The following is a 25,068-nucleotide window of genomic DNA, read 5'->3' on the forward strand; positions in this document are numbered from 1 at the left end:
GCAAACCCATTCATTTCAATGGGAAACTTACTTTCCCAGCAGTCCCCTGGTCCCTGGCTCTGGAAGGTTCCCTATAATATGTTCGGTCTGCAGTAAACCACGGGTAACTGAAACCACGGAAAATGATTCCACAGCTACAGGGGTCACCCCTGTACAGTCAGAAGACACTAGGTTACAGTCCAACAGGTTTATTTGAATCCACAAGCTTTTGGAGCACTGCTCCTTCATCAGGTGAAGTGGAGGGAAGCGCACAGGCAAGTGATGAAGGAGCAGTGCTCTGAAAGCTTGTGATTTCAAATGAACCTGTTGGGCTCTAATCTGGGAGAAAGTCAGGACTGCAGATGCTGGAGATCAGAGCTTAAAAATGTGTTGCTGGAAAAGCGCAGCAGGTTAGGCAGCATCCAAGGAGCAGGAGAATCGACGCCTGAAGAAGGGCTTATGCCCGAAACGTCGATTCTCCTTCTCCTTGGATGCTGCCTGATCTTCTGCGCTTTTCCAGCAACACATTTTTGGCTCTAATCTGGTGTCATGTGACTTCTGACTTTGTCCACCCCAGTCCAACACCGGCACCTCCACCTTCAGTTTATATAGGCAGTGATAGTTACACCTACTGTACTGGTCATACTCATGATGAGAAAACTAAAAGGAGATTTTCTCAAAGTTTTCAAAGTCACTTAAGGGCTGGACGGAGTAGATTTGGAGAAGTTTGTAAAAGGGCTGAGAACAAAAGGGTGCAATTTTAAAATAATCAGCAAAAGAAGCAATTACAAGCTGAGAAAAAACATTTGATCAAACAAGTGTTTGGCTTGGGTCTGGAATGAAATACCTGGAAGATAATTGGAGGCATGTTCAGTCAGGCCATTAGATCCTGATTTGACTAGAAGCAATATGCAGGGTTAAGGGGGAAAAGGCAGGAAAGTGGCAGAGGTTATAATGTTCATTCAGAGAGCTGGCACAGATATAATGGGCCAAATGGCCTCCTTCTGCATCATCGCAATTCTGTGAAAGTCTCAATGGAAATAATCTAAAGATAGATCTTGAAGAGGCCAAAGTGCAGAGACAGTGACTATTTCCTCTTGTTTAAGAAAGAGGGAACTGTTTGAGTGATTGAACATCCTGGCAACACCCCCAGAGTCTGACTTGGAGCAGTACAGATATCTTGGAGCAGTGGTGGGAGAGGGACTGGATAAATTCTTTAATTTACAAGGAATTAAGGGCTACGGGGAGAATGCGGGTAAGTGGAGTTGAAATGCCCATCAGCCATGATTGAATGGTGGAGTGGACTCCATGGGCTGAATGGCCTTACTTCCACTCCTATGTCCCATGGTCTTATAAGGTTAATGCTTTTGCAGCAATCTTCAGCCAGAAGTGCTGAGTGGATGATCCATCTTGGCCTCCTCCAGTGGTCCCCAGCATTACAGATACCAGTCTTCATGGAGAAAGTGAGGACTGCAGATGCTGGAGATCAGAACATAGAACAAGACAACACAATACAGGCCCTTCAGCCCTCGATGTCACGCCAACCTGTGAAACCAATCTGAAGCCTATCTAATGTATACTATTCCATTATCATCTATATGTTTATCCAATGACCATTTAAATGCCTGTAAAGTTGGCAAGTCTTGCAGGCAGGACATTCTGCGTCCTTACTACTGTCTGAGTAAAGAACCTACCTCTGACATCTGTCCTATATCTATCACTACTCAATTTAAACCTATGTCCCCTTATACTAGCCATCAGCATGAGGAAAAAGGCTCTCACTGTCTACCCTATCTAATCTTCTGACCATCTTGTATGTCTCTATTAAGTCACCTATTAACCTTCTTCTCTCAAATGAAAACAGCCTCAAATCCCTCAGCCTTTCCTCATAAGACCTTCCCTCCATACCAGGCAATATTCTGTTAAATCTCCTCTGAACCCTTTCCAAAGCTTCCACATCCTTCCAAAAATGCGGTGACCAGAACTGCACACAATACACCAAGTGCGGCCACACCAGAGTTTTGTTCAGCTGCAACGTGACCACATGGCTCTGAAATTCAATCCCTCTACCAACAAAACCTAACACACCATATGCTTTCTTAACAACCCTACTAACCTGGGTGGCAACCTTCAGGGATCAATGCACATGGATACCGAGATCTCTTTGCTTATCCACACTACCAAGAATCTTACATAGCCCAGTACTCTGCATTTCTGTCACTCCTTCCAAAGTGAATCAACTTACACTTTTCCGCATTAAACTCCATTTGCCACCTCTCAGCCCAGCTCTGCAGCTTACCTATGTCCCTCTGTAATCCTCAGTATCTTCCGGCACTATCCACGACTCCAGCAACTTTAGTGTCATCCACAAATTTACTAACCCACCCTTCTATACCCTCATCCAGGTCATTTATAAAAATGACACACAGCAGTGGCCCCAAAGCAGATCCTTGCGGTACCCCACTAGTAACTGAACTCCAGGATGAACATTTCTCATCAACCACCACCCTCTATCTTCCAGCAGCTAGCCAATTTCTGATCCAAAAGGCTAAGTCACCCTCAATCCATGCCTCTATATTTTCTGCAATAGCCTACTGTGGGGAACCTTATCAAGTACTTAAATCCATATGCCCCACATCAACCACTTTAACTTGTTCCACCTGTTTGGTCACCTTCTCAAAGAACTCAACAAGGTTTTTGAGTTACGACCTACTTTTCACAAAACCTAATCAAATTATTCCTTTCTAGATTATTATAAATCTTATCTCTTATAATGCTTTCCACACATTACCCACGACCGAAGTAAGTCTCACTGGTGTATAATTTCCAGGGTTGTCTCTACTCCCTTTCTTGAACAGGGGAACAACATTTGCTATCCTCCAGTCTTCTGGCACTATTCCTATAGACAATGACGACATAAATATCAAAGTCAAAGGCTCTAGAATCTCTTCTCTAGCTTCTCAGAGAATCCCAGGATAAATCCCATCTGGCCTAGGGGACTTATCTATTTTCATTACCAGAATTGCTAACACCTCTTCCTTACACACCTCAATCCCATCCAGTCAAATAGCCTGAATCTCAGTATTCTCCTCGACACAATTGTCTTTTTCCTGCATGAATACTGACGAAAATATTTATTTAGCATTCTCCTATCTCTTTGTATTCCACGCACAACTTCCCACTACTGTCCTTGACTGGCCCTAATCTTATTCTAGTCATCCTTTTATTCCTGTCTTACCTCTAGAAAGCTTTAGGGTTTTCCTTGATCCTACCTGCCAAAGACTTCTTATGTCCCCTTCTGCCTCTTACTAGCTCTCTGCTTCGGTGCTTCCTGGCTAACTTGTAACTCTCAAGCGCCCTAGCTGAACCTTCATACCTCATCTTAACATAGGCCTCCTTCTTCCTCTTGACAAGAGATTCAACTTCTTTAGTAAACCACAGGGTTCCCTCACTTGACCACTTCCTCCCTGCCTGACAGGTACATACCTATCAAGGACATGTAGTAGCTGTTCCTTGAACAAGCTCCATATTTCAGTTGTGCCCATTCCTTGTAGCTTTCTTACCCATTTCTATGCATCATGAATCTTGCCTAATCACCTCATAATTGCCTTTCCCCCAGCTATAGCCCTTGCCCTGTGGTATATACCTCTCCCTTTTCATCGCTAAAGTAAACATAACCAAATTGTGGTCATTATCAACAAAGTGCTCACCTACCTCCAAATCTAACACCTGGCCTGGTTCATTACCAAGTACCAAACCAATGGGGCTTCGCCTCTTGGCCTATCTACGTAGTGTGAAAAAGTGAGGACTGCAGATGTTGGAGATCAGAGTCGAGAATGTGTGCTGCACACATTGGACAAAAACTGACCCATTGAAAGTACTTGAATTATAGTGCTTCCAGTCAATATTTGTAAAGTTAAAGACCCCATAACAACTACCCTGTTACTTTCACTCCTATCCAGAATCACCTTTGTAATCCTTTCCTCTACATCTCTGGACCTTTTTGGAGGCCTATAGAAAACTTCCAACAGGGTGACTTCTCCTTTCCTATTTCTAACCTAAACCCATACTACCTCAGTGGACGAGTCCTCATCAAACGTCCTTTCTGCCACCGTAATACTGGCCTTGACTAAGAATGTCACACCTCGTCTTCTTTTACCACCTTCCCTGATCTTACTGAAACATCTAAATCCCGGAACCTGCAATAACCATTCCTGTCCATACTCTATCCATGTCTCAACATCGAAGTCCCAGGTACCAACCCATGCTGCAAGTTCACCCATCTTATTCCAGGTGCTCCTGGCATTGAAGTAGACACACTTCAAATCACCTTCCTGCCTGCTGGTACACTCCTGTGACCTTGAAACCTTCATCCTGACCTCACTACTCTCAACCTCCTGGACACTGGAGCTGCAAATCAGGTTCCCATCCCTCTGCTGAGTTAGTTTAAACCCTCCCGAAGAGCATTATAAAATTTCCCCCCAAGGATATTGGTACACTCTAGTTCAGGTGTAGACCATGGCATTTGTAGAGGTCCCACTACCCCAGAATGAGCCCTTATTATTCAGGTATCTGAATCTTTCCCTCCTGCACCATTCCTGTAGCCACTTGTTCAACTGCTCTCTCTCTCTCTCTCTACTCCTTGTCTCACTAGTACGTGGCACAAGTAGCAAACCAGAGATAACCAGAGTTGAAAATACCAGTCTTCAGCCAATTTGATTCACTCCAAATGATATCAACAAATGGTTGGAGACCTTGATTACTGCAAAGGCTACAAACACTGACAACATACCAGCAATAGTACTAAGGCTTGTGCTCCAGTACTTGCCACTCCCTTAGCCAAGCTGTTCCAGTATAGTTACAACACTGGCAGCTACCTGACAATATGGAAAATTGCCCAGGTATGTCCTGTGTAGAAAAGCAGGACAAATTTAACCTAACCAATTGCTTGCTCCATCAGTCTATTCTTGATCATCAGCAAAGTGATAGAAGGTGTAAACAACAGAACTATCAAGCTCAGCAATAACCTGCTCAGTGACGCCCAGTTTGGGTTCCACCAGGGCCACTCAGCTCCTGACCACGTTAAAGCCTTGGTTCAGACATGGACAAAAGAGGGGAGGTGAGAGTGACAGCCATTGACATCAAGGCAGCAGTTGACTGAGTGTGGCATCATGAAGCCCTGGCAAAACTGGAATCATTGGTTATCAGGGGCAAACTCTCCAGTAGCTGGAGTCATATCTGGCACATAGGAAGATGGTTGTGACAGTTGAAGGTCAGTCTTCTCAGCTCCAGGACATCTCTGCAGGATCTCCTCAGGGTCTTAGGCCCAACCACCTTCAGCTGCTTCATCAATGACCTTCTCTTCATCATAAGGTCAGAAGTGGGTATGTTTCCTGATGGTTGCAGAATGCTCAGCACCACTTGCGACACCTTAGATACTGAAGCAATCCATGTTCAAGTGCAACAAGATATGGACAATATCCATGCTTGGGCTGACAAGTGGCAAAAGTTATACTACATAAATGTCAGGTATTGGGCTGACAAGTGGCAAAAGTTATACTACATAAATGTCAGGTATCTCCAATTAAAGACAATCTGACTATCATCCTTTGAATCATCATTGAATCCTTGGGGTTATCACTGACCAGAAACTCAACTAGAATCGCCATATAAACACTATAAGTGGCTATAAGATCAGGTCAGAAGCTAGGAATACTGCAGTGACTAACTCACCTTCTGACTCCCCAAAGCCTGCCCATCATCTACAAAGCACAAGTCAGGAGTATAATAGAACTTTCCCCATTTGTCTGAATGAGTACAGCTCCAACAACACTCAAGGAGCTTGACACTTTCCAGGACAAAGCAGCCTGATTGGTTGGCACTACATCCACAAGCATTGAATCTCTCCACCACTGACACTCAGTAGCAGTCGTGTGTACTATCTATAAGATGCACTGCAGGAATTTACCAGCATCCTCAGACAGCACCTTCCAAACCCATGACCACTTCCATCTAGAAGGACAAGAGCAGCACATACATGGGAACACCACCACCTTCACGTTCCCCTCCAAGCCACTCACTGTCCTGACTTGGATTATATGTCACTGTTCCTTCACTGTCGCTGGGTCAAAATCTTGTAATTCTCTCCCTAATGGCATTGTGGGTCAACCTGCAGCAGGTGGACTGCAACAGTTCAAGAAGGCAGCTTACCACTACCTTCTCAAGAGCAACTAGAGACAGGTAATAAATGCTGGCAACCCACCGGCACCCACATCCCACAAATGACTGAAAAGAATTCCCCCTCCAATGATTGGGCAGCACGGCACATCCGTGCAAAAGATAAGGTTAAAGCATTTCTAACATTCTTCACACAGAAGCGTCAAGTGAATGATCTATCTCGATCTCTACTTGAAGTCTCCAACATCACACATAATACAGTCAAAAACTACTCGTGGCACTGGATGCTATAAAACGTATGGGCCCTGATAACATTAGAATCTTCACAGTACTAGAGACTTGTGCACCATAATCCAAACCAAGCTGTTCCAGTAAATCCACAACAATTGCACATGCCCAGCAATGTGGAAACTTTTACAGGTTTGTCCGATCCACAAATAGCATAACAAATGCAACACATCCATATCAGACTGCTAGCAATTATCAATAAAAGTGGTATCAAGTAACACTTGCTCAGCAATAACCTGATCTCTTCGTAGTCAGTTTGAGCTTCAGGACCACTCAGCCTCCTGATCTCAATGCAGCTTTGTTCCAATCATGTTCCAAAGGAGCTGAAGCAAGAGATGAGGTGAGAGTGATTGCATTTGACATTAGGACAGGATTTATCAAGTATTAAATGGAGATCAGTTAGCTCAGTTGGCCAAATGTCTGGATGGCTGGTTTGTGGTGCAGTGTGACATCAACAGTATGGGTTTAATTCCAGCACTAGCTGAGGTTCCTGTAAAGGATTCTTCTTTTCAACCTCCCCACTCACATGAGGTGACCCTCAGGTTACACCACCACTGGCCATTTCTCTCTAGTGAAAGAACAGCTATGGTCTGATGACGATGGTGACTTTATCTTACTTTAAGGGATTCTTGTGTTTCAGTGGTGGTACCATACCCCTGGATCAGGAGCTCAAGCTTCTAGCTATAAGACCATAAGACATAGGAGCAGAAGTAAGGCCATTCGGCCCATCAAGTCCACTCCGCCATTCAATCATGGCTGATGGGCATTTCAACTCCACTTACCCGCATTCTCCCCGTAGCCCTTAAATCCCCGTAGCCCACCCGCTCCAGAGTTGCATAATAACAGCTCCAAACAGGTTGATTTGAAAATATCTTTACCAAGTATGGTTTCAAGAAACCCTAGTAAAACTGGAGTCAATGGGAACCTTGGGAAAACCTCAACAAGCTAGTTGTAGTTGTTTGAGGTCAATCATCTCAGTTTCAAGACACATTTGCAGTAGTTCCTCAGGGTAATTTCATAGTTCAAATATTTAAAGCTGTTTCACCAATGACCTTCCCTCCATTACAAGGTCAGAAGTGGGATTGTTCGCATTCAGACCATATAAATGATAAAATAATAATAAATAAAATAGTAACATGTAAATATGGTGGTTACAGAGCAAGTCAGAAGCTTGGAATCCTGCAGCGAATAACTCACCTCCTAACTCCTCAAAACCTGACCACCATATTAAAGCACAAATCATGAACGCAATACTCTCCACTTGACTGGATGAGCACAGCTCTCACAACACTCAGGATGCTTGAAGTCATCTGTGAGTTTTTGTGGGTGCTCCAGTCTCCTCCCACAGTCCATAGATGTGCAGGTTAGGTGGATTGACTGTGCTAAAAAAAACTGTTCCATCATGTTCAGTGACACACAGGCCAGGTGGATTAGCCATGGTAAAAAGCAGGATTACAGGGTTAGGATTTTAGGGGTGGGGGGGGGGGCAGTGCTGAGTCTGGGTGGGATGCGCTTTAGAGGATCAATGTGTGAAATGGCCTCTATCTGCACTGCAGGGATTCTATTATTCTATACAAAGTAGCCTGATATATTGGCACTATATTCACAAACAGTCATTCCGTCCACCACCGAAATTCAGTAGCATCATCTACAGGTTGTACTGCAGAAATTTAGTAAAGCTCCTTAGACAGCCCCTTCCACATCCACCACCATCGTAGTTGTTAAGTCCTTCCCCAGGTGTTTGGAGATTAAACTTGTAAAAGTTGAGGAAGGTTCTAGGTTCGATCATAGGGGATATGAAAGATCATAGGAGAAGTGAAAAATCATCAGGGAATGAAAGACAAAGAAAGAGAGAGAAAGCAGTTGATATAATGCAAGGAAGGAACTTAATAGCTTACCTCTCAGTTTCCTCTGCTTGTTGCAAATTGAAGAGGAGGGAGGGGACAATTTTATCCATGTGCTGGGGTTCCCAAATGTTGGCCTGGAGCTCATCATTAACTGTCTTCCTTACCACACCCTGCAGACCCTTTATACCAGCCATACGAATCCTGATGGGCAGAAAACAGCAAAAGATATTGGGATTTCACCTTGTGGGAGGGCTTACTTAAAGTCCAGAAGGAAAAAGGCTCATAAGAATGATCTCAGAGTGATAGGCTTAACATATGAGGAACATTTGAGGATTCTGGGTTTATACTTGATGAAGTTTAGAAGGATGAGAGGAGATCTAATTGAAACTTGCAGAATATAAATGGCCTGGACAGAGTGGACGTTCGGAAGATGTTTCCATTGGCAGGAGAGACTCAGACCCGAGGGCACAACCTTAGAGTAAAGGGAAGACCCTTTAGAATGGAGATAAGGAAAAGCTTCTTCAACCAGAGATTGATGAATCTATGGAATTCATTACCACAGAATGCTGTGGAGACCAGGTCATTGAGTATATTTAAGACAGCGATAGATAGGTTATTGATAGTCAAAGGGATCAAGATTGATGGGGAGAAAGAGGGAGAAGGGGGTTGAGAAACTTATCAGCCATGTTTGAATGGTGGAGCAGACTCAATGGACCGAATGGCCTATTTTCTGCTCTTATACTTTATGTTCTTATGGAAGAAGGAAAATGAGTCTTCCTTCCGTCCTCCCTCCCTTAATATCAGAGGGCTTTGTCTGAGGGAGGGTGGAAGATCCCAGACAATTCTAGGAATTCCACCTTGTTCACCATTATAAGGTATCAAATGAACTCTTGTCATCAAGAATTGACATGCAATCTATTTCAGTAAATAGAAAATCCCCATTTGGTTTATTGGCGTGAAGCAAGTGAACCTAAAGGTGACGGATAGCTTTCATCTCTGACCTTCAGATGGGCTCCTGGTCACCCTAGCAGAGTAGTTGTCGAAGGATCAGAGCAGTAGGTGTTGATGGTCCTTCACAGGTGTAGGCAACATAAGCTCTAACCAGGGAATGACCTAATTTGACAAATTGTGACAATGTGGTGTCCTTTAACCATGCATTCACAGATCTCTATTACATCAATGTAGCAGAGCCAATATAGTTCAGACATATTGTAACTGAACAGTCAATCAAAGCAAGTCAAGATAATTCTTTTCAGTAATGATTCACTACTCTTTAAAAACCCAATTCAGTGGGAGGGAGATTGAAAATCTCTCCTTAATGCCTTGTAAGTGGAACTGTGTTGGGTATCTACTCACTTAGTTCTGTCTGTAACATCATCGTGTCCTGAATGGCACATCTCACTAAACCTGGAGACGAAGAAATCATAACTTCGGTGATATGAAGGTGTGTCCTCTTCGATGTTTGCAAACTTTATGAACTGTTGGAGAAAATTATCTTTTTTACTAAAATAGATTCTGGTTCGGAGCAATTAAAACAGCTCTTGCTCCTCACTCTTCTGTTATTGCTTCCTTATTGCACGATTCCCTTTAGTGATACACATGCTGTTTGATATTGTGTCAAATAAGTTTAATGAACTGGTTTTATTTATTTTAAAGCAGCTCAGATTTCAAAGAGACCTGACAGAGGTATAATCAAAGGACTAGTGACAGATTGTTTTAGTTTGATAAAATGGGGAGGACCACAGTTTGTAATTAAACTGTGCAAAAGTAGATTGGGTGAAATGTTGAGCAATTATTCAATTCTGAAAGCCAGGAGAAATCACAGCCTCTTCCTGTCACCTCCTTGCTCTTTAGAGTCATCTCATTCTTGTGAGAGTCATAGTACTGCACTTACAGAAAAGAAAGAGACCATTCAACTTCCTCCACATAGAAACATTATACCCTTTTCTTATAATCTTCCTTTCAAAACCCCTACAAAATAATAGCTCTGTCACTATGTGTCTTGTGCAGCACAATTCTATGTTCCATACAGCCTTTTACAAGAAATTGTTGCTTCTCCCATAATTTTTCATTGACAATCCTCAATACCTATCATTAAGGCTGGGACAGGTTATAGTTGGTACAGTACAGGGAGACGAAGAATGAAAGCATGACCTCTGAAATAAGCTCTCTCTTTACCACTGAGCAAAGACAGATGAAAGTAATTACCTAACATTTACCCAGCAATAATTTGGAAAGTTAAAAGATGCCATGGGAGTTATTACATTTGTATCAGTTCTCAATAACTAGAAGCCTTCTTCCTCTACAGTGCATGAGTTAATTCCAAACTGTGAATGTGGAAAACTGACTTACCGAATTTGTACCCAGGATCTGCAATGCTGCTTTGTCAGACTCAAGGAGCTTGGCCACCATCTTAAGAAAGCTCTCTACGAATAAGTTGATGCTCTGGCAGTGACAGGCCATCAGGAGCTGGTCTAAAGCCTCCATTGCAATGCACACGTAACTGGCAAGCAAGTACACAGCACCATGAGAAAATTGCTACACTGGCTTACTTTATCTTTATCCTGTCTACAGGAGGGGTTTGCCAGTGCTGTTAGGGATGGTTTAAAGTAATTTGGCACAGGGAGTGGGAGTGAAGGTTTAGCAGCCCCCCCCCCAAGCAGTTCAAGAGAAATAGAAGAACAGATACATACGTAAATTTCAGAGAAGTACAAAAGTAAGTGTAGTGATAGTGGGGGATTTCATTTTAAATGAATGTCGTGTTTCGGTGAGAGGGAATGATGTGGGTATAGAAATCAGAGAGAAGGATTGTGGTATAATTTTAAAAATTAACAGAGACAGAGAGAAGATTCTAAGTGATCAGGCAGGTAAAAGTAGATAAATTTCCAAACTGGATGAAATGCATCCTGGGCTGCTGAGTGAGACTGAGGACGAAATTGCAGGGGCAGTGGCAATAATTGTTAATTTGTCTCTGGCTACAGGAAAGATGCCAAATGACTGGCAGGCACCCAATTTGGTACAGTTGTTCAAGAAGGGAGCAAGGGGTCAATTAGGAAACTACAGCCCAGTCAGTCTAGCCTCAGTAGTGAGGAAATTGTTGGAAGTAACTCTGAGGGATAAAATTAATCTGCACTTGGAGAAGCAGGGATTAATCAAGTATAGACAGTGTAGTTTTGTTAAGGAGTGGTCATGTCTGAGCAACTTGACTGAATTTTTTGAGAAGGGGACAAAGTGCTTTTGATGTAGTCTACTTGGACTTCAGCAAGGTTTTTGAGAAGGTCCCACATGGGAGGCTGATAGTGAGGACAAGGACCCTTCAGCATCCAAGGAAATTTACCAAATTGGATCCACAAATGGCTGAGTGGGAGGAAGCTGAGGGTGATTGTCAAGATGTGATTTTGTGATTGGCAGCCTGCATCCAGTGCAATTACACAGGCATCAGTGTTGAGGACGTTGTTGCTTGTGGTACATATAAATGATTTTGACTTGAATGTGTGAAGATCATTTAAGAGACTTTTCAATAAGCACATAAATATGCAAGGAATGGAATAGGATATAGACTAAGCGCATGCAGAAGGGATTAGTTTAATTTGGTGTCATGTTCCGCACAAAGTTGTGAGCCAAGGGGTGCATTCCTGTGCTATACAGTTCTGTAGTCTATGATTGGTCAGTAAGTTCAGGATGATATGAAATTGATCAATAGTGAAGAGGTTAAATCTGTTAGATTACAGAAGGATATAGTTGTACCGGTCAGATAGCATCAATGGCAAATGGAATTCGATCCAGAGAAATGTGAGATGATATACTTGGGCATGACAAAAAGCAAGAGAATACATGATGAACATTAGGACACTGGGAAGCACCTGGGATCAGAGTGACCTCACTGCACATATACTGGTCCCTTGAGGGAGCGGGACATAAAGTGGTTCAGAAGGCATATGGGACACTTGCCTTTATCAGTGTCCAACTCCTTTATCAGGAGTTCAAGAGCAGGGAGGTTAAACTGGAACTGGATAAAATGTTGGTTAGCCACAACTACAGTACTGTTGTGCAGGTCTGGAATCCGCCTTCACATCCAAGAGGGACATGATTGCACTCAAGTGGGTGCAAAGGGCATTAACAGGATATTCTCAGCAGGTCTGGCAGCATCTGTAAGGAGAGGAAAGAGCTGACAAAGGGTCAGTTAGACTCGAAGCGTCAGCTCTGTTCTCTCCTTACAGATGTTGCCAGATTTGCTGAGATTTTCCAGCATTTTCTTTTTTGGTTTCAGATTCCAGCATCCGCAGTAATTTGCTTTTAACAGGATATTGCCTGGGCTGGAGAGTTTTAATTATGAAAAAAGATTGGATAGATGAGTTGTTTTTCTTGGAGCAGAGGAGATGGGGTGGGGGGGGGGGGGGGCGGGGGGAGCATGATTGAGTTGTACAAAATTATTCCTGAAGAAGGGCTCATGCCCGAAACGTCGATTCTCCTGCTCCTTGGATGCTGCCTGACCTGCTGCGCTTTTCCAACAACACATTTTCAGCTCTAATCTCCAGCATCTGCAGTCCTCACTTTCTCCATGTACAAAATTATGAAGGGCATACAGACAGTAGACAGGAAAGAATTTTTCCCCATGGATCAATGACTAGGAGTATCGATTTAAGGTGAGGGACAGGAGATTTGCAGAAAGAAAAAATTCAGTCAGTGGATGGTGGAAATCTGGAACCCATTGCATGAAACCGTCATAGCATTGAGGAAGTATTTAGAAATGCTTCTGCAATGCCATGGTATTTTAAGGCTATGGCTGAAAAAAGGGTTCAGAATGGTTGGTGGTTGTTTTTTAATAGCGTAGTCATGATGGCCAAAGGACCTTTTTTGGTGCTGTAGACCTCTGTGACTATATGACATATGATGTCACAGAAATTCAGAGGTAAATTCTGTCTGCACACTGCTACCTTTCAAACCACCATTTCTGCACAAAAAATGCAAATTTTGTCTGATTTTCTTTCAAAGTCTGCAGTATTGTACCTCTACTTTTGAATATATAATCTAGCTTTGTGGGGCAAAGTGGCTGGCAAGTTATTCTTCACTCATAATTCATTTAAAATAGGGAAGGGAAATCAAGCAGAATTTCCACCCTTTGGCATGATCCAGGACAGAGTGAACTCCACAGCCATGTTCACTGCAATACTCACTGCGTAACTCTGTATAGGACGGCCCATTCAAGTGGAGCTCAGAATTCAGGACTCCAAATGATGGAGGAAGAAAATCATTGGCAAAAAAAAATGTGAGACTAAATCTGAAATTAACTGTATCAAAGTAAGGAGAGTTATGCAATTTACTCGCTGTGAAATTCATATCACATGATTACCACCAAATCACTGAACGTGACAGAAGGCAGCTCATCATCAATTCCTCAAGGGCAAGTAGGGATAGGAAATAATCCTGGCAATGCTCATATCCCATGAATGAACAAAAAAAGATTTCAGTGCATGTGTGTTTAATGGTTTCACCAACAGCTTTATATAAGTATATAAAAAGTAAAAGAATAGTGAAGTAAATGCTGGCCCTTTAGAGGATGGATATGGCAACGTAATACTGGGAAACTCAGAAATGGGAAGATACTAACTCAAATTTTGACTCTGTTTTCACAGTGGAAGATAATTTCTTTCCAGAAACTGCAGTGATTACAGAGGAACTTGATGAAATTACTATAAACTAGGGAGAAGATATTAAGTAAACTGATAGGACGAAAGGCAGATAAGTCCCTGGAGCATGATAACCTGCACCCCATGGTATTAAGAGAAGTTGCAGCAGAGCAAGTGGATGCAGTAGTTATGGTTTTCCAAAATTCTCTAGATTCCGGAAAGGTACTAGTGGATTGGAAACATTGACCAGTGTCAGCACGGTTTCATGAAGGGCAAGTTGTGCTTGACAAACTTGCTGGAGTTTCTTAAGGATGTAACAGCAAGGAGGATAATGGGGATCCAGTTGATGTGCTATATCAAGACTTCCAGATGGCATTAGACAAAGGTGCCACATAAAAGACTGATCCAGAAGGTTAGATCCCAGGAGGGTAGACTATTGGCTTGGATAGAGAGTTGGCTGACTGACAGAAAATAGATAAATGGGTCCTTCTCTGGATGGCAAACTGTAAGTAGTGGCCTACTGCAGGACCTCAACTAATTACAATCTACATATATATATGTTCTGCAAGCAGGGACAGAATGTAAACATAGCAAAGTTTTTGGATAAGACTAAAACATGAGGATGAGGAAGTAAAGAGTTTACAGTTGGATATTGATAAGATTGGAGAGTGGGCCTGAATTTGGCAGATAGAGTTTAATCTGGATAAGTGTGAGGTCATCCACTTTGGCCGGAACAATAAAAGGACAAATTAGTATTTAAATGGGAAGCAAATTCCAAATGTTTCAGTGCAGAGGGATTGGGGCATTTTTGTGCATGAAAATAATAAGAAAGACAAATGGAATTCTGGCATTAATTGCAAAAGGACTGGATTATAAAAGTGAAGAAAAGTTGTTACAATGATATAAGGTATTGTGAGACCACAGTTGGACTATTGTGTCCACTTCTGGTCTCCCCACTTGAGGAAGGATGTGGTGGCACAGGAAGCAGTTCAGAGGAGCTTCACCAGATTGATTCTAGGGATGAAAGAGCCGTCATATGAGGAGCAGTTGCATAGCCTGGGGTTGTACCCATGGAGTTCAGAAGAATGAAGGGAGATCTGATTGAAGTATATAGAATGCTAAACGGGTTTGATAAGGTGGACATTGATCAGATGCTCCCCGCTGTGGCTCAGTCTTGAGCAAGAGGTCACAGATATAACAGTGAGAGGAGGTAAGTTCAAACCTGAGCTGAGGAGAAACTACTTCTCCCAGAGGGTTGTGAATCTGTGGAACTCACTGCCCCAGAGCACAGTAGGGACAGAATCAATCAACAAAATCAAGAAAGGAATAGATGTGTTTCTGATGAAAAGTGGGCTATGGGGAGCAGGCAGGAAAGTGGAGTTGAGACTGGAATAAGTTCATCCATGATCATGTTAAATTGCAGAGTGGGCTCGAAGGGGTGAATTACCCATTCCCAGTCTTGATTCTGATGTTCATATATCAGCATATAATGCATCAGTCTCTGAAATTAATGCCTATCCCTACACAGATCCCCAACAGGGTATGTCAATGTTTACTGAACAGCACTGCCAGAGCCCTAGACAGGATAGATCGGTGCTTAGTAAATTGCACTACCGGGATCGCAGACAGGATAGATCAGTATTTAGCAGACAGCACTGGTCAGATGTAAAACTGATTTGCAGGTCCTTCATCTCCCATACCCATAACGGTGCCTGGCCACATCTCTGCTGAGCCTCTCTGCGAGATATGCACCAATGCGGTCCAGTTTCTCCGGAGCAGACAGTGCATAAAATGTCAACTTCTCCATGTTGGCTTTCACCAACCCATCCTGTAAAAGAATAAACAGGGTGAATCAGGACTAAATATAGTTAATTTCTCCAAAATCAAACACACAGCAAACCTGTGCTAGACTCTCAATGTAGATGAAGCTGGGCCTAGACATGTTTAGCCTGGACTCTGACAGTCTCTCAATTCCATTCTAATTTCTAGTTTATTTCTTTGGATGATCACATACTATATCAAAGTGTCTCATTAAAAATGCATGAGCTACAGACAGATGGTATGCAGAATAAAGCTCTCTCAATATTGTCCCTGGGTTAGATACAGACTAAAGTTCCCTTTACACTGTCCCTATCAAACATTCCCAGGTAAGGAACAGCACAAGACTAGATATAGAGTAAAGTTCCTTCGACACTGTCCCAATCAAACACTCCCAATATAGCCTGGGTTTAGAGACAGGGAAAACTTCCTCTATACTGTCTCCCTCAAGCATTCTCGGGGTGATTACAATAAGGGTAAGGTGCGAAGGTACAGGTAAAGATTAGGGAGTCATGGAAAAATGAATGAGGGAGAATAATGTTTAGTGAACTCTCTTGACCACAAGGTTCCATGATTGCATTGAGGAGAAAGTGAGGACAGCAGATACTGGAGATCAGAGTGGAGAGTGTGGTGCTGGAAGAGCACAGCTGGTCAGGCAGCATCTGCGGAGCAGGAAAATTGACATTTCAGGCATTACTCCTTCATCCATGACTGCATTGAGTAAAATTATCTGATTTCAGAGCAACAGTTTGGGCCTTACATAATTGATATCTAAACTCTGGATAGAAGCAGATTAAAAGATCAAAATTGATAGAAGATAATAACCTAAACAGATTCTCTCCTCATTGGACATCTTTGGGAATCAGTGCCTAATCCTGACATCTGAATCCATTTGGACAATGTATGGTGGTTGATGGGCGCTGATTTCAGGAGTTTATGGTTCTTCCATAAAGAGTGGAAGGGGACAGTAGCCAATTTGAAATGGGGAGAAAGCTTGTGGAATAAACTTGGAGATCATTGTAAACAGAAATCTTTGCCCTGACTTTCTGGGCATACGACCTGCCCTGGACATTCTGAACCATGCACAACAAAAATCACAGTTAAATGCTTTAGCAAGCGCTCTGCTCTGTAGCATCAAAGTAAGTGTACAATTGATCATTCAATCTTACAAATCAGTACTCTAAATAAAGGGGCAGAAGGTTACCTCAGCATCTTCAGGGAAGATGTTGTCCACTAGTCTCTTATACCGTGGGCGAAGAGCTCCACAACAGCCACAGACACCTGACAGGAAGTACAAGCATTGGTGACCCAGTTAACAAAGCACTGTGCAATGTCCTCAGGCAAAAATACTGCAGTAAAAGTACAACAGGTGGTTTAAGGATTGTCTCTGGTCATAACATAATGTGACTTTTACAACAGAATATAAACAATGTGAACATTGGCTACACAGTGGCTCACAAACAATGCAGTATCAGAATGATTGTAACAGCATTAGAAATAATTGAAAACATTTCCCCAATACAGCAGATTGACACACGTAAACATTGATCCAACAGAAAGCCATTGAGGCTAAAACACTGAATGTTTTCAAGGAAAAGGTAGATATAGTTCTTCGGGCGAAAGGGATCAAAGAGTAGTGAGTTAGAAGCTCAGCCATGATCATATTGAAGAGTAGAGCAGGGTCAAAGGGTTCCTACTCTTATTTTCTATGTTGTTATGTTTAATAGATTTGTCACTCAATAATAATGCCCTTTCCCATACATAGTCACCAACCTCTGGGAAATTCATTATCATCCTCCCTTCAAACCCACTTCCAGCACCAGCACCAGCACCAGCACCAGCACAACTCAAAGCAACGGAAAACTACAGCACAGGACCAGATATAGAGTATAGCTCTTTCGACACTGTTCCATCAAACTCTCCAAGGATAGGGACATCATGAGGTTCGATACAGAGTAAGGGACTTCTACACTGTCTTTCAAACACCTTCAAAAGTTTGTAAATCATTACAAACTTTATAACAGCTAATTTGTTGATTAGACATATCAATTCCCCCATTAAAAAAAACAGTAGCTCATTTAAAAGACTTTTTATATTAATCTGTGGGATGTGGGTATTGCTGGTTTGTCAGCATCTATTGCGCGTCCCTAGCTGCCCTTGAGAAAGTGATGATGAGCTGTCTTCTTGAACCCCTGCAGTCCACCCACTGTGGGTTGACCCACAATGCCCTTCAGGAGGGAACTCCAGAATGTTTACCCAGCGACACTGAAGGAACAGAGATATATTTCCAAGTCAGGATGGTGAGTGGCCTGGAGGGGAACTTGAAGGTGGTGGATTCCCATGTATCTGCTATCCTTGCCCTTCTAGACAGAACTGGTTATGGGGTTTGGAAGGTGCTATCTGAGGATCTTTGAAGAATTTTCTCAGTGCATCTTGTAGATTGTTCCAAATTTTAAAATAAACTTCATTCATTGTATGCAGAGTCAATTACTTGAAATATTTTTGACAAGGGGATTGGATCAGTATTTGTAAATCAATAGTTTAGATTGGAAAGGATTGATAAAAGATATTTAGACTAACATCAGAACTAGAGTGAAGGCCTAAGTAATATCCTTTGCTGTAATTTGTGAGATTTTATGAAATCCAGTTTCTTATTGATTGTATTCTATGAACTGCATTCCACAACTCCGCCTATCTTTCTGTAAAAACTCAACAAAACAATGGGCTCACATATAACTTGGATTCCCAATACTTGGAATGTTCACACAGCTGCTCGCCTCTGTACCCTTTCAAGGGCATCCTGTTGTCAGCAATTCTATTTCAAGAAACCGTATCAGCAGTTTCCAGCTGAACAAAGATGCTGTGTTTGCACTAAGATTGATGCTGCCTTCTCTGAGAAAGTAAAACAATTGTTGGAGGTCGCAATCTTGAAGTTCAAAGGTGACATTAGATGATCAGGGACGAAGTGTCATTGAAATGCACTTCTGTATTTGATTTGGAATTTTATTTTTAAAATGCAATAAATAGTTTCTAAATCTGATTGTGTAGTTTTGCTGCATTGTACTGTCCTCCACTGTGGCAGAGAGGTAGAGAATTGAAGAGAGTACCTTGTTAGCTATAATTATAGCTGCACCACTCACTGAGCTCTTTACATCGTAGAGTTATAAAGCACAGAGGTAGATCAGTCCAAATCAGATATTAACTGTGAAGAATGAGCTATCCAGTTAGTTCCACTCCACTGTTCTGTTCCTAGAACTGTAAATTTCTCCTTTTCAAGTAAAGAGTCTTTTGAAAGTTATTAACACCACAAGACCATGACATGTATAAGTTGAAGTAGGCTATTCAGCCCATCGATACTGTTCCACAATTCAAAGAAATCAGGGCTAATCTGATCATCCTAAACCTTCCCCATAACCCTTGATTCCCTTACTGATTAACAATCTATCTCAGCCTTGAACATACTTAATAACCAATCCACGACACCACTCTGTGGTAAATATATTCCATAGAGTCACATGCCTCCGAGATAAGAAATTCTGTCTTGTCTTTGTATTAAGACCATAAAAATTAGGAAAAAGAGTAAGCTTGTTGAGCTTACTCCACCACTCAATAGGACCATAGTTGCTCCAGCATTCCCCACATCCACTTTCCTGCCCTTTCTCCATTACCCTTGATTCCTTATTGATTGAGAATCCATTTATCTCAGTCTTAAATATACACAAGGACTCTGCCCCCACAGCTCTCTGTGGCAAGGAGTTTCAAAAACTCACAACCATCTGTGAGAACAAATTCTTCCTCATATCAGTCTTAAATTGGTACCTCAGACTATGCCCTCAGGTCCTTGACCCTCCCATTAAGGGAAACATCCATAATTAGGAGACCCCGCAGTCTGAGATTATGCCCTCTTGTCCCAGACTCTTCCATAAGTGGAAACAACACTCAGCATCGACCCTGTCAAATCCTTAAGAATTTGTATGTTTCAATATGGTCACCTCTTATTCTTCTAAACTCCAAAAGATAGAAGACCAAATACTCAATGGCTTAACATGCCCAGGAACAATCTAGTGAACATTCCTAGGACTGCCTCCAATGGCAGTACATCTTTCCTTAGATTAAGGGAACCAAAACTGTTCACAGTATTCAAGTTCTTTTATTACACTGTAATTTGTACACCACTGTGCCTATTGTCTTCATGTGTCAGGAATTGCTGTGCTGCCTTGCGTGTTTTGCACTTCTTATGCACTTTACGTCGCTCTGTCTATGATTGTGTAGTTTGTGCTTTCCATGTAGCACCTTGGTCCTGGAGAAACGCTGTCTCATTTTTACTGCATCTGTTGCATATGGTAGAAATGACAAATAAAGCTACCCTTGACTCTTGACTTGCAAAGTTTTAGCAAGAACTCCCTCTTTTTATCATCCATTTCCTTTGAAATAGAGACCAACATTCTACTTGCCTTCCTTATTATCTAGTTAACTTGTATGCCAGCATTTTGTGATTCATACACAAAGACTTCAATGAAGATCAAGCTGTGCTGCTGCTTTCTGCAGTCATTCACTATTTAATTATTCAGCTACTCTGTTCTTCCTGCCAAACTGCATACCTCACATTTCCTGTATTATATTCCATCTGTTAAGTTTTTACCCACTCAATTAATCTGTCTTTACCTGTCTGTATCATCAACATTTGGTCTCCCACCTATTTATGTACCAGTTGCAAACCTTGCAATAGTACATTCACTTTCCTCATCCAAATTATTTCTATATATTCTAAATAATTGTGGCCTCAGCACTGTACCTTGTGGCACCCCATTAGTCACAGGTTCTAATCCTGAAAATGCCCCTCTAATCCCAATTCTCTGTTTTGTATTAGTTAGTTAATCCTCTGTCCATGCTCATATATTACCCCCAATCTCAAAGGCATTTGGAAATCAAAACATATTACATCTACAGGTCTCACTTTAACTATCCTGCTTGTTACCTCCTCAAAGAATTCTAATAAATGTCAGATATGATTTCTCCTTTAATAAGATATGCTGATCCTGCGTGATTATATTATGGATTTCTAAATATAATGTTATTACATCCTTTATAATACACCCTAATATTCCCCCAATAACTGACACTAAACTGACAGGCCTACGGTTACCATTTTTTGTCCCCCTCCTTTTTTGAATGAGGGAGTCTCCAATCTTTTGGAACTTTTCCTGAATCAAAATATTATTGGAAGATTACTACTAGTATACAGTCGGTTCTGCTATAATGTACGTTTCTTCAACGCAAATTGGCTTTAACACGATTGAAGAATTTAGACTGTCATTTGTAGAATGTGAACTTTCCTTACCTATATTGTCTATAACATGATTCTGGCCGCATTGGTTTGGATGTTGTGGCTATTGCACGATTTTCGTATAATGCGAGATCACACAAGAACAGAATTATCATATTATATCATAACCGATTGTATTTACTATCTCTGCAGTATTGCCCTCTAATATCCAAGGATGCAACTTCTCAGATTCATGACAGTTATCAGCTTTTAGCTCCATTAGTTTCCTTTTTTGCCTCTGGTGATAGCTATTACATTTATTTTCCAATCCTCATTTTAGCCCCTTCACATTTTAGTCTTTTTGAATGCTTTTACTTCTTCTACTGGAGACTGATGAAAAGTACTTATTCAATTCCCCTGCCATTTCCTGGTTCCTGATTATTATTTCCCCATCCTCATTATCTAAGGACCTATGCTTACATTGGTCTCTTGCTTTCTTTCTTGATATTTAAAGCTCTTAATGTCAGTTTTGATATGACTTGCTCATTTATCCTCAAACTTTACTTTCTCCCTGCAGTCACATTTACCAGTCCCTGATCATAGATTAAATTTGAATTATGTAATCTGAGGGCATGCTGCCTCCTGGAGCCAAGCGTCCAGGAAACTTTCCCCTCCCTAACTTGATGCAATGTTTGCAGTTTGGACTCCAGCTCCTCAATTGAGAACCTATATTCCTCATACTGCAAGCATTTAGTACAGATGTGATCATCATTGATTGCTTATATGACCAGCAGCTCCCATATGCTATAGCAACAACACACCATCTATTGCTCCAAACTATCATATTTTATTTAATGTATTTATTAATTAATTACTCTAGTATCCCTGCTACTTATATTTGAAAAATCCACTGCTCTTTACACTTTGTAGTAATTAACGTTATTACATTAATTTCAATCTTATATTTAACTTACATTATATCAGCTTCCATCACCATTTCAAGCAATAAATTCCCAATCACAATGTTACGAGGTTCTTTGGCCAATTATTTTCAATACATGTCTTCTGATAATTAAACAACCTGCCAATGCAAACAGCTTCCCCTCTTTACTCTATCAAATGATTTTGAAAGCTACTATTAAATGTTGCATCATCTCTTTGATCTACAGTAAACAATTGTTGCTTCTCCACAAAGCTGGATTCTTTCATCCCTAGTAGCATTACGGCAAGATATATGAAAAAGAAACCATGTTTGATAAATCGACTGGAATTTTTCAAGGATGTAACGGGTAAAATTGATCGGAGGGGAGTCCACAGTGAATGTGGTTTACTTGGCTTTTGATAATAATTTGCAAAGTAAAATTAAAGCGATGGGGGTTGTGGATTGATATTCATTGGGAACTGGCTGGCAGACAGAATAAATGGGTCTTTTTCCGAATCACAGCCAGTGATCAGTGGGGTGCCATCAGTGGACTTCACCTATTCACAATATATATTACTTGTTTGAATGAGGGAACGGAATGTAATATCTCCATTTGTAGATGACACAAAGCTGGATGGAGGAAAAAGTGAGGGGAATGCATAGATTCTTTAATGGAATTGGACAAGTTGAGTGAGTGAGCAAATGCTTGGCAGATGCAGTACAATGTGGACAAATGTGAGGTTATCCACTTTGGCCATAAAAACAGGAAGGTGAATTATTATCTGAATTGTGATAGATTGAGAAAGCAGGAGGTGCAACAGGTCCTGGATGCAATTATACACCATTCGCTAAAAGTAAGCATGTAGCTACAGCAGGCGCTGAAGAGGCAAATGGTATGTTGGACTTTATAGTGAGAGGATTTGAGTACAGGAGCGGGAATGTCTTGCTGCAATCATAACTCCTGAGATGGCAGGATTGATGAAGAGAATTTGGATCAGTTCGGACAATATTCACTGGAGTTTAGAAGAATGAGGGTTGATCTAATAGAATCATATAAAATTCTAACAGGGAATCTCTTAGAAATTTGTAAAATTCTAACAAGACTAGACAGGGTAAATGCAGGAAGGATGTTTCCGATGACTGGGAAGCCCAGAACCAGGAGTCATAGAGTCACCGAGCACGGAAACAGACACTTCAGTCCAACTCATCCATGCTGAGTAACAGTCAAAGAATATGGGGTAGGCCATTTAGGACCAAGATGAGGAAAAATCTCTTCACCCATACAATGAGAAGCTTGTGGAATTCTTTGCCACTGAAACCAAGGGGATAAATTTAGTTCTTTGGGCTAGGGGGATCAAAGAGAAAGGGAAGAAAGCGCATTGATTAAAGGGTATTGTAAGATACTGAAAGTGTACTAAGTTGTTATCAGCCATGATCACACTGAGTTACAGAGCAGGCTCGAAAGGCAAAATGGCTTATTCCTGCTCATATTCCTGCACATCTTGGGTGGCATGGTGGCTCAGTGTTCAGCACTGCTGCCTCACATCACCAGGGTCCCAGGCTTGATTCCCACCTTGGGTGACAGTCTGTGTGAAGTTTGCACATTCTCCCTGTGTCTGTGGGTTTCCTCCAGATGCTCTGGTTTCCTCCCACAATCCAAAGTTGTGCAGGTCAAGTGAATTGGTCATGCTAAATTGCCCACAGTGTTAGGTGCATTAGTCAGGGATAATATAGGGTAGGAGACTGGGTCTGGGTGGGTTACTCTTCAGAGGGTCAGTGTGGATTTGTTGGGTCAAATTGCCTGTTTCCATACTGTAAGGAATCTAATCTATATTTTTTCTGAGTTTCCTCTGCATCACCTCTCTGATCTTAATATCACTATTACCATGCCTTTCCTGATCAGAATGTAAAACTCCAACTGGGCTCTCACCAATTATTATAATTTTTTTTACTTACATTCTCTATAGCTCTATTTAAAACGTACAGGAACTTGTAGACAGCGTTCTCAACCTATTGTGTCACCTCCAAAGATTTCTGTTCATGCACTTTTAGGCTTCTCTGTTCCTACACTTCTTCTAACTGCACCTTTTAGTTCAAGTTGCTTCCCCACATTCTTTCTACCAAAATACATAATCACATCTCCTATTGTCTTCCCATATCACCCATCTATACATTTTCTTCTAAAATCTGCTACAATCCTTTACACTGTTTACCATATTTTTGAGTTTTCTGTCACCTGCAAAGCTAATGCCGAGGTCAGTAACATAAGAATGTAAGAAATCAGAACAATTGTCCACACAGCTCCTCAAGGATGCTTCACTATTCAGAAAATTATGGTTAACCCTTGACCTAACCTTCATTTTCCTTCCCTATCCCCTCATAAATTATAAGAAATAGGAACAGAACTCGGTTGTTTAGCCCATTAAGCCTGCATTCGATAAGATCATGACTGACAGATTGCAGCCTTATCTCGACTTAATTGCTTCTCCCCCTTAACCCTCAACTCCCGTGTTGATCAAAAACTCATCGAACTCGGATGAAATATATTCAACAATCGAGCTTCCACTGCTTGATGGGGAAGTTAATTCTGAAACTAAAGGCCCTCTGAAAGAATTCCTCCTCATCTCCAGTTTAAATGGGAGATGATTTTGTTTCTAAAATGGCGACATCAGGTTCTAAATTCTTCAGAGGAAATATCATCCCAGCATTCATCCTGTCGAGTTCTCTGAGAATCTTATATGTTTCAATAAGGTCATCTCTTTTTTTTTCTAAACTCAAATGAATATAGGCCCAGCCTCTTCCCAGGAATGAGACAATAGACAATAGGTGCAGGAGTAGGCCATTCTGCCCTTTGAGCCTGCACTACCATTCAATATGATCATGGCTGATCATTCTTAATGAGTATCCCGTTCCTGCCTTATCTCCATAACCCTTGATTCCACTATCCTTGAGAGCTCTATCCAACTCTTTTTTAAATTAATCCAGAGACTGGGCCTCTACTGCCCTCTGGGGCAGAGCATTCCACACAGCCACCACTCTCTGGGTGAAGAAGTTTCCCCTCATCTCTGTCCTAAATGGTCTACCCTGTATTTGTAAGCTGTGTCGTCTGGTTCGGCACTCACCCATCAGCGGAAACATGTT

At 41.6% G+C, this 25,068-nt stretch overlaps 1 protein-coding gene across 1 annotated transcript in view; it reads right to left on the bottom strand.

Moving 5' to 3' along the window:
* LOC122553146 (protein EFR3 homolog B-like) overlaps positions 1 to 25,068 on the bottom strand; it is a 205,593-nt gene that overhangs the window by 167,820 nt on the left and 12,705 nt on the right. Inside the window, exons 2-6 of the mRNA XM_043696735.1 lie at positions 16,944 to 17,020; positions 15,622 to 15,749; positions 10,644 to 10,794; positions 9,648 to 9,769; positions 8,343 to 8,492 (exon numbers count right to left, since the gene is read on the bottom strand). Coding sequence (XP_043552670.1) covers positions 8,343 to 8,492; positions 9,648 to 9,769; positions 10,644 to 10,794; positions 15,622 to 15,749; positions 16,944 to 17,020 — 628 coding nt within the window. The remainder of the gene's footprint in view (positions 1 to 8,342; positions 8,493 to 9,647; positions 9,770 to 10,643; positions 10,795 to 15,621; positions 15,750 to 16,943; positions 17,021 to 25,068) is intronic.

Source organism: Chiloscyllium plagiosum, chromosome 9 (genome assembly GCF_004010195.1).
Source record: "Chiloscyllium plagiosum isolate BGI_BamShark_2017 chromosome 9, ASM401019v2, whole genome shotgun sequence".
Lineage (NCBI taxonomy): Eukaryota > Metazoa > Chordata > Chondrichthyes > Orectolobiformes > Hemiscylliidae > Chiloscyllium > Chiloscyllium plagiosum.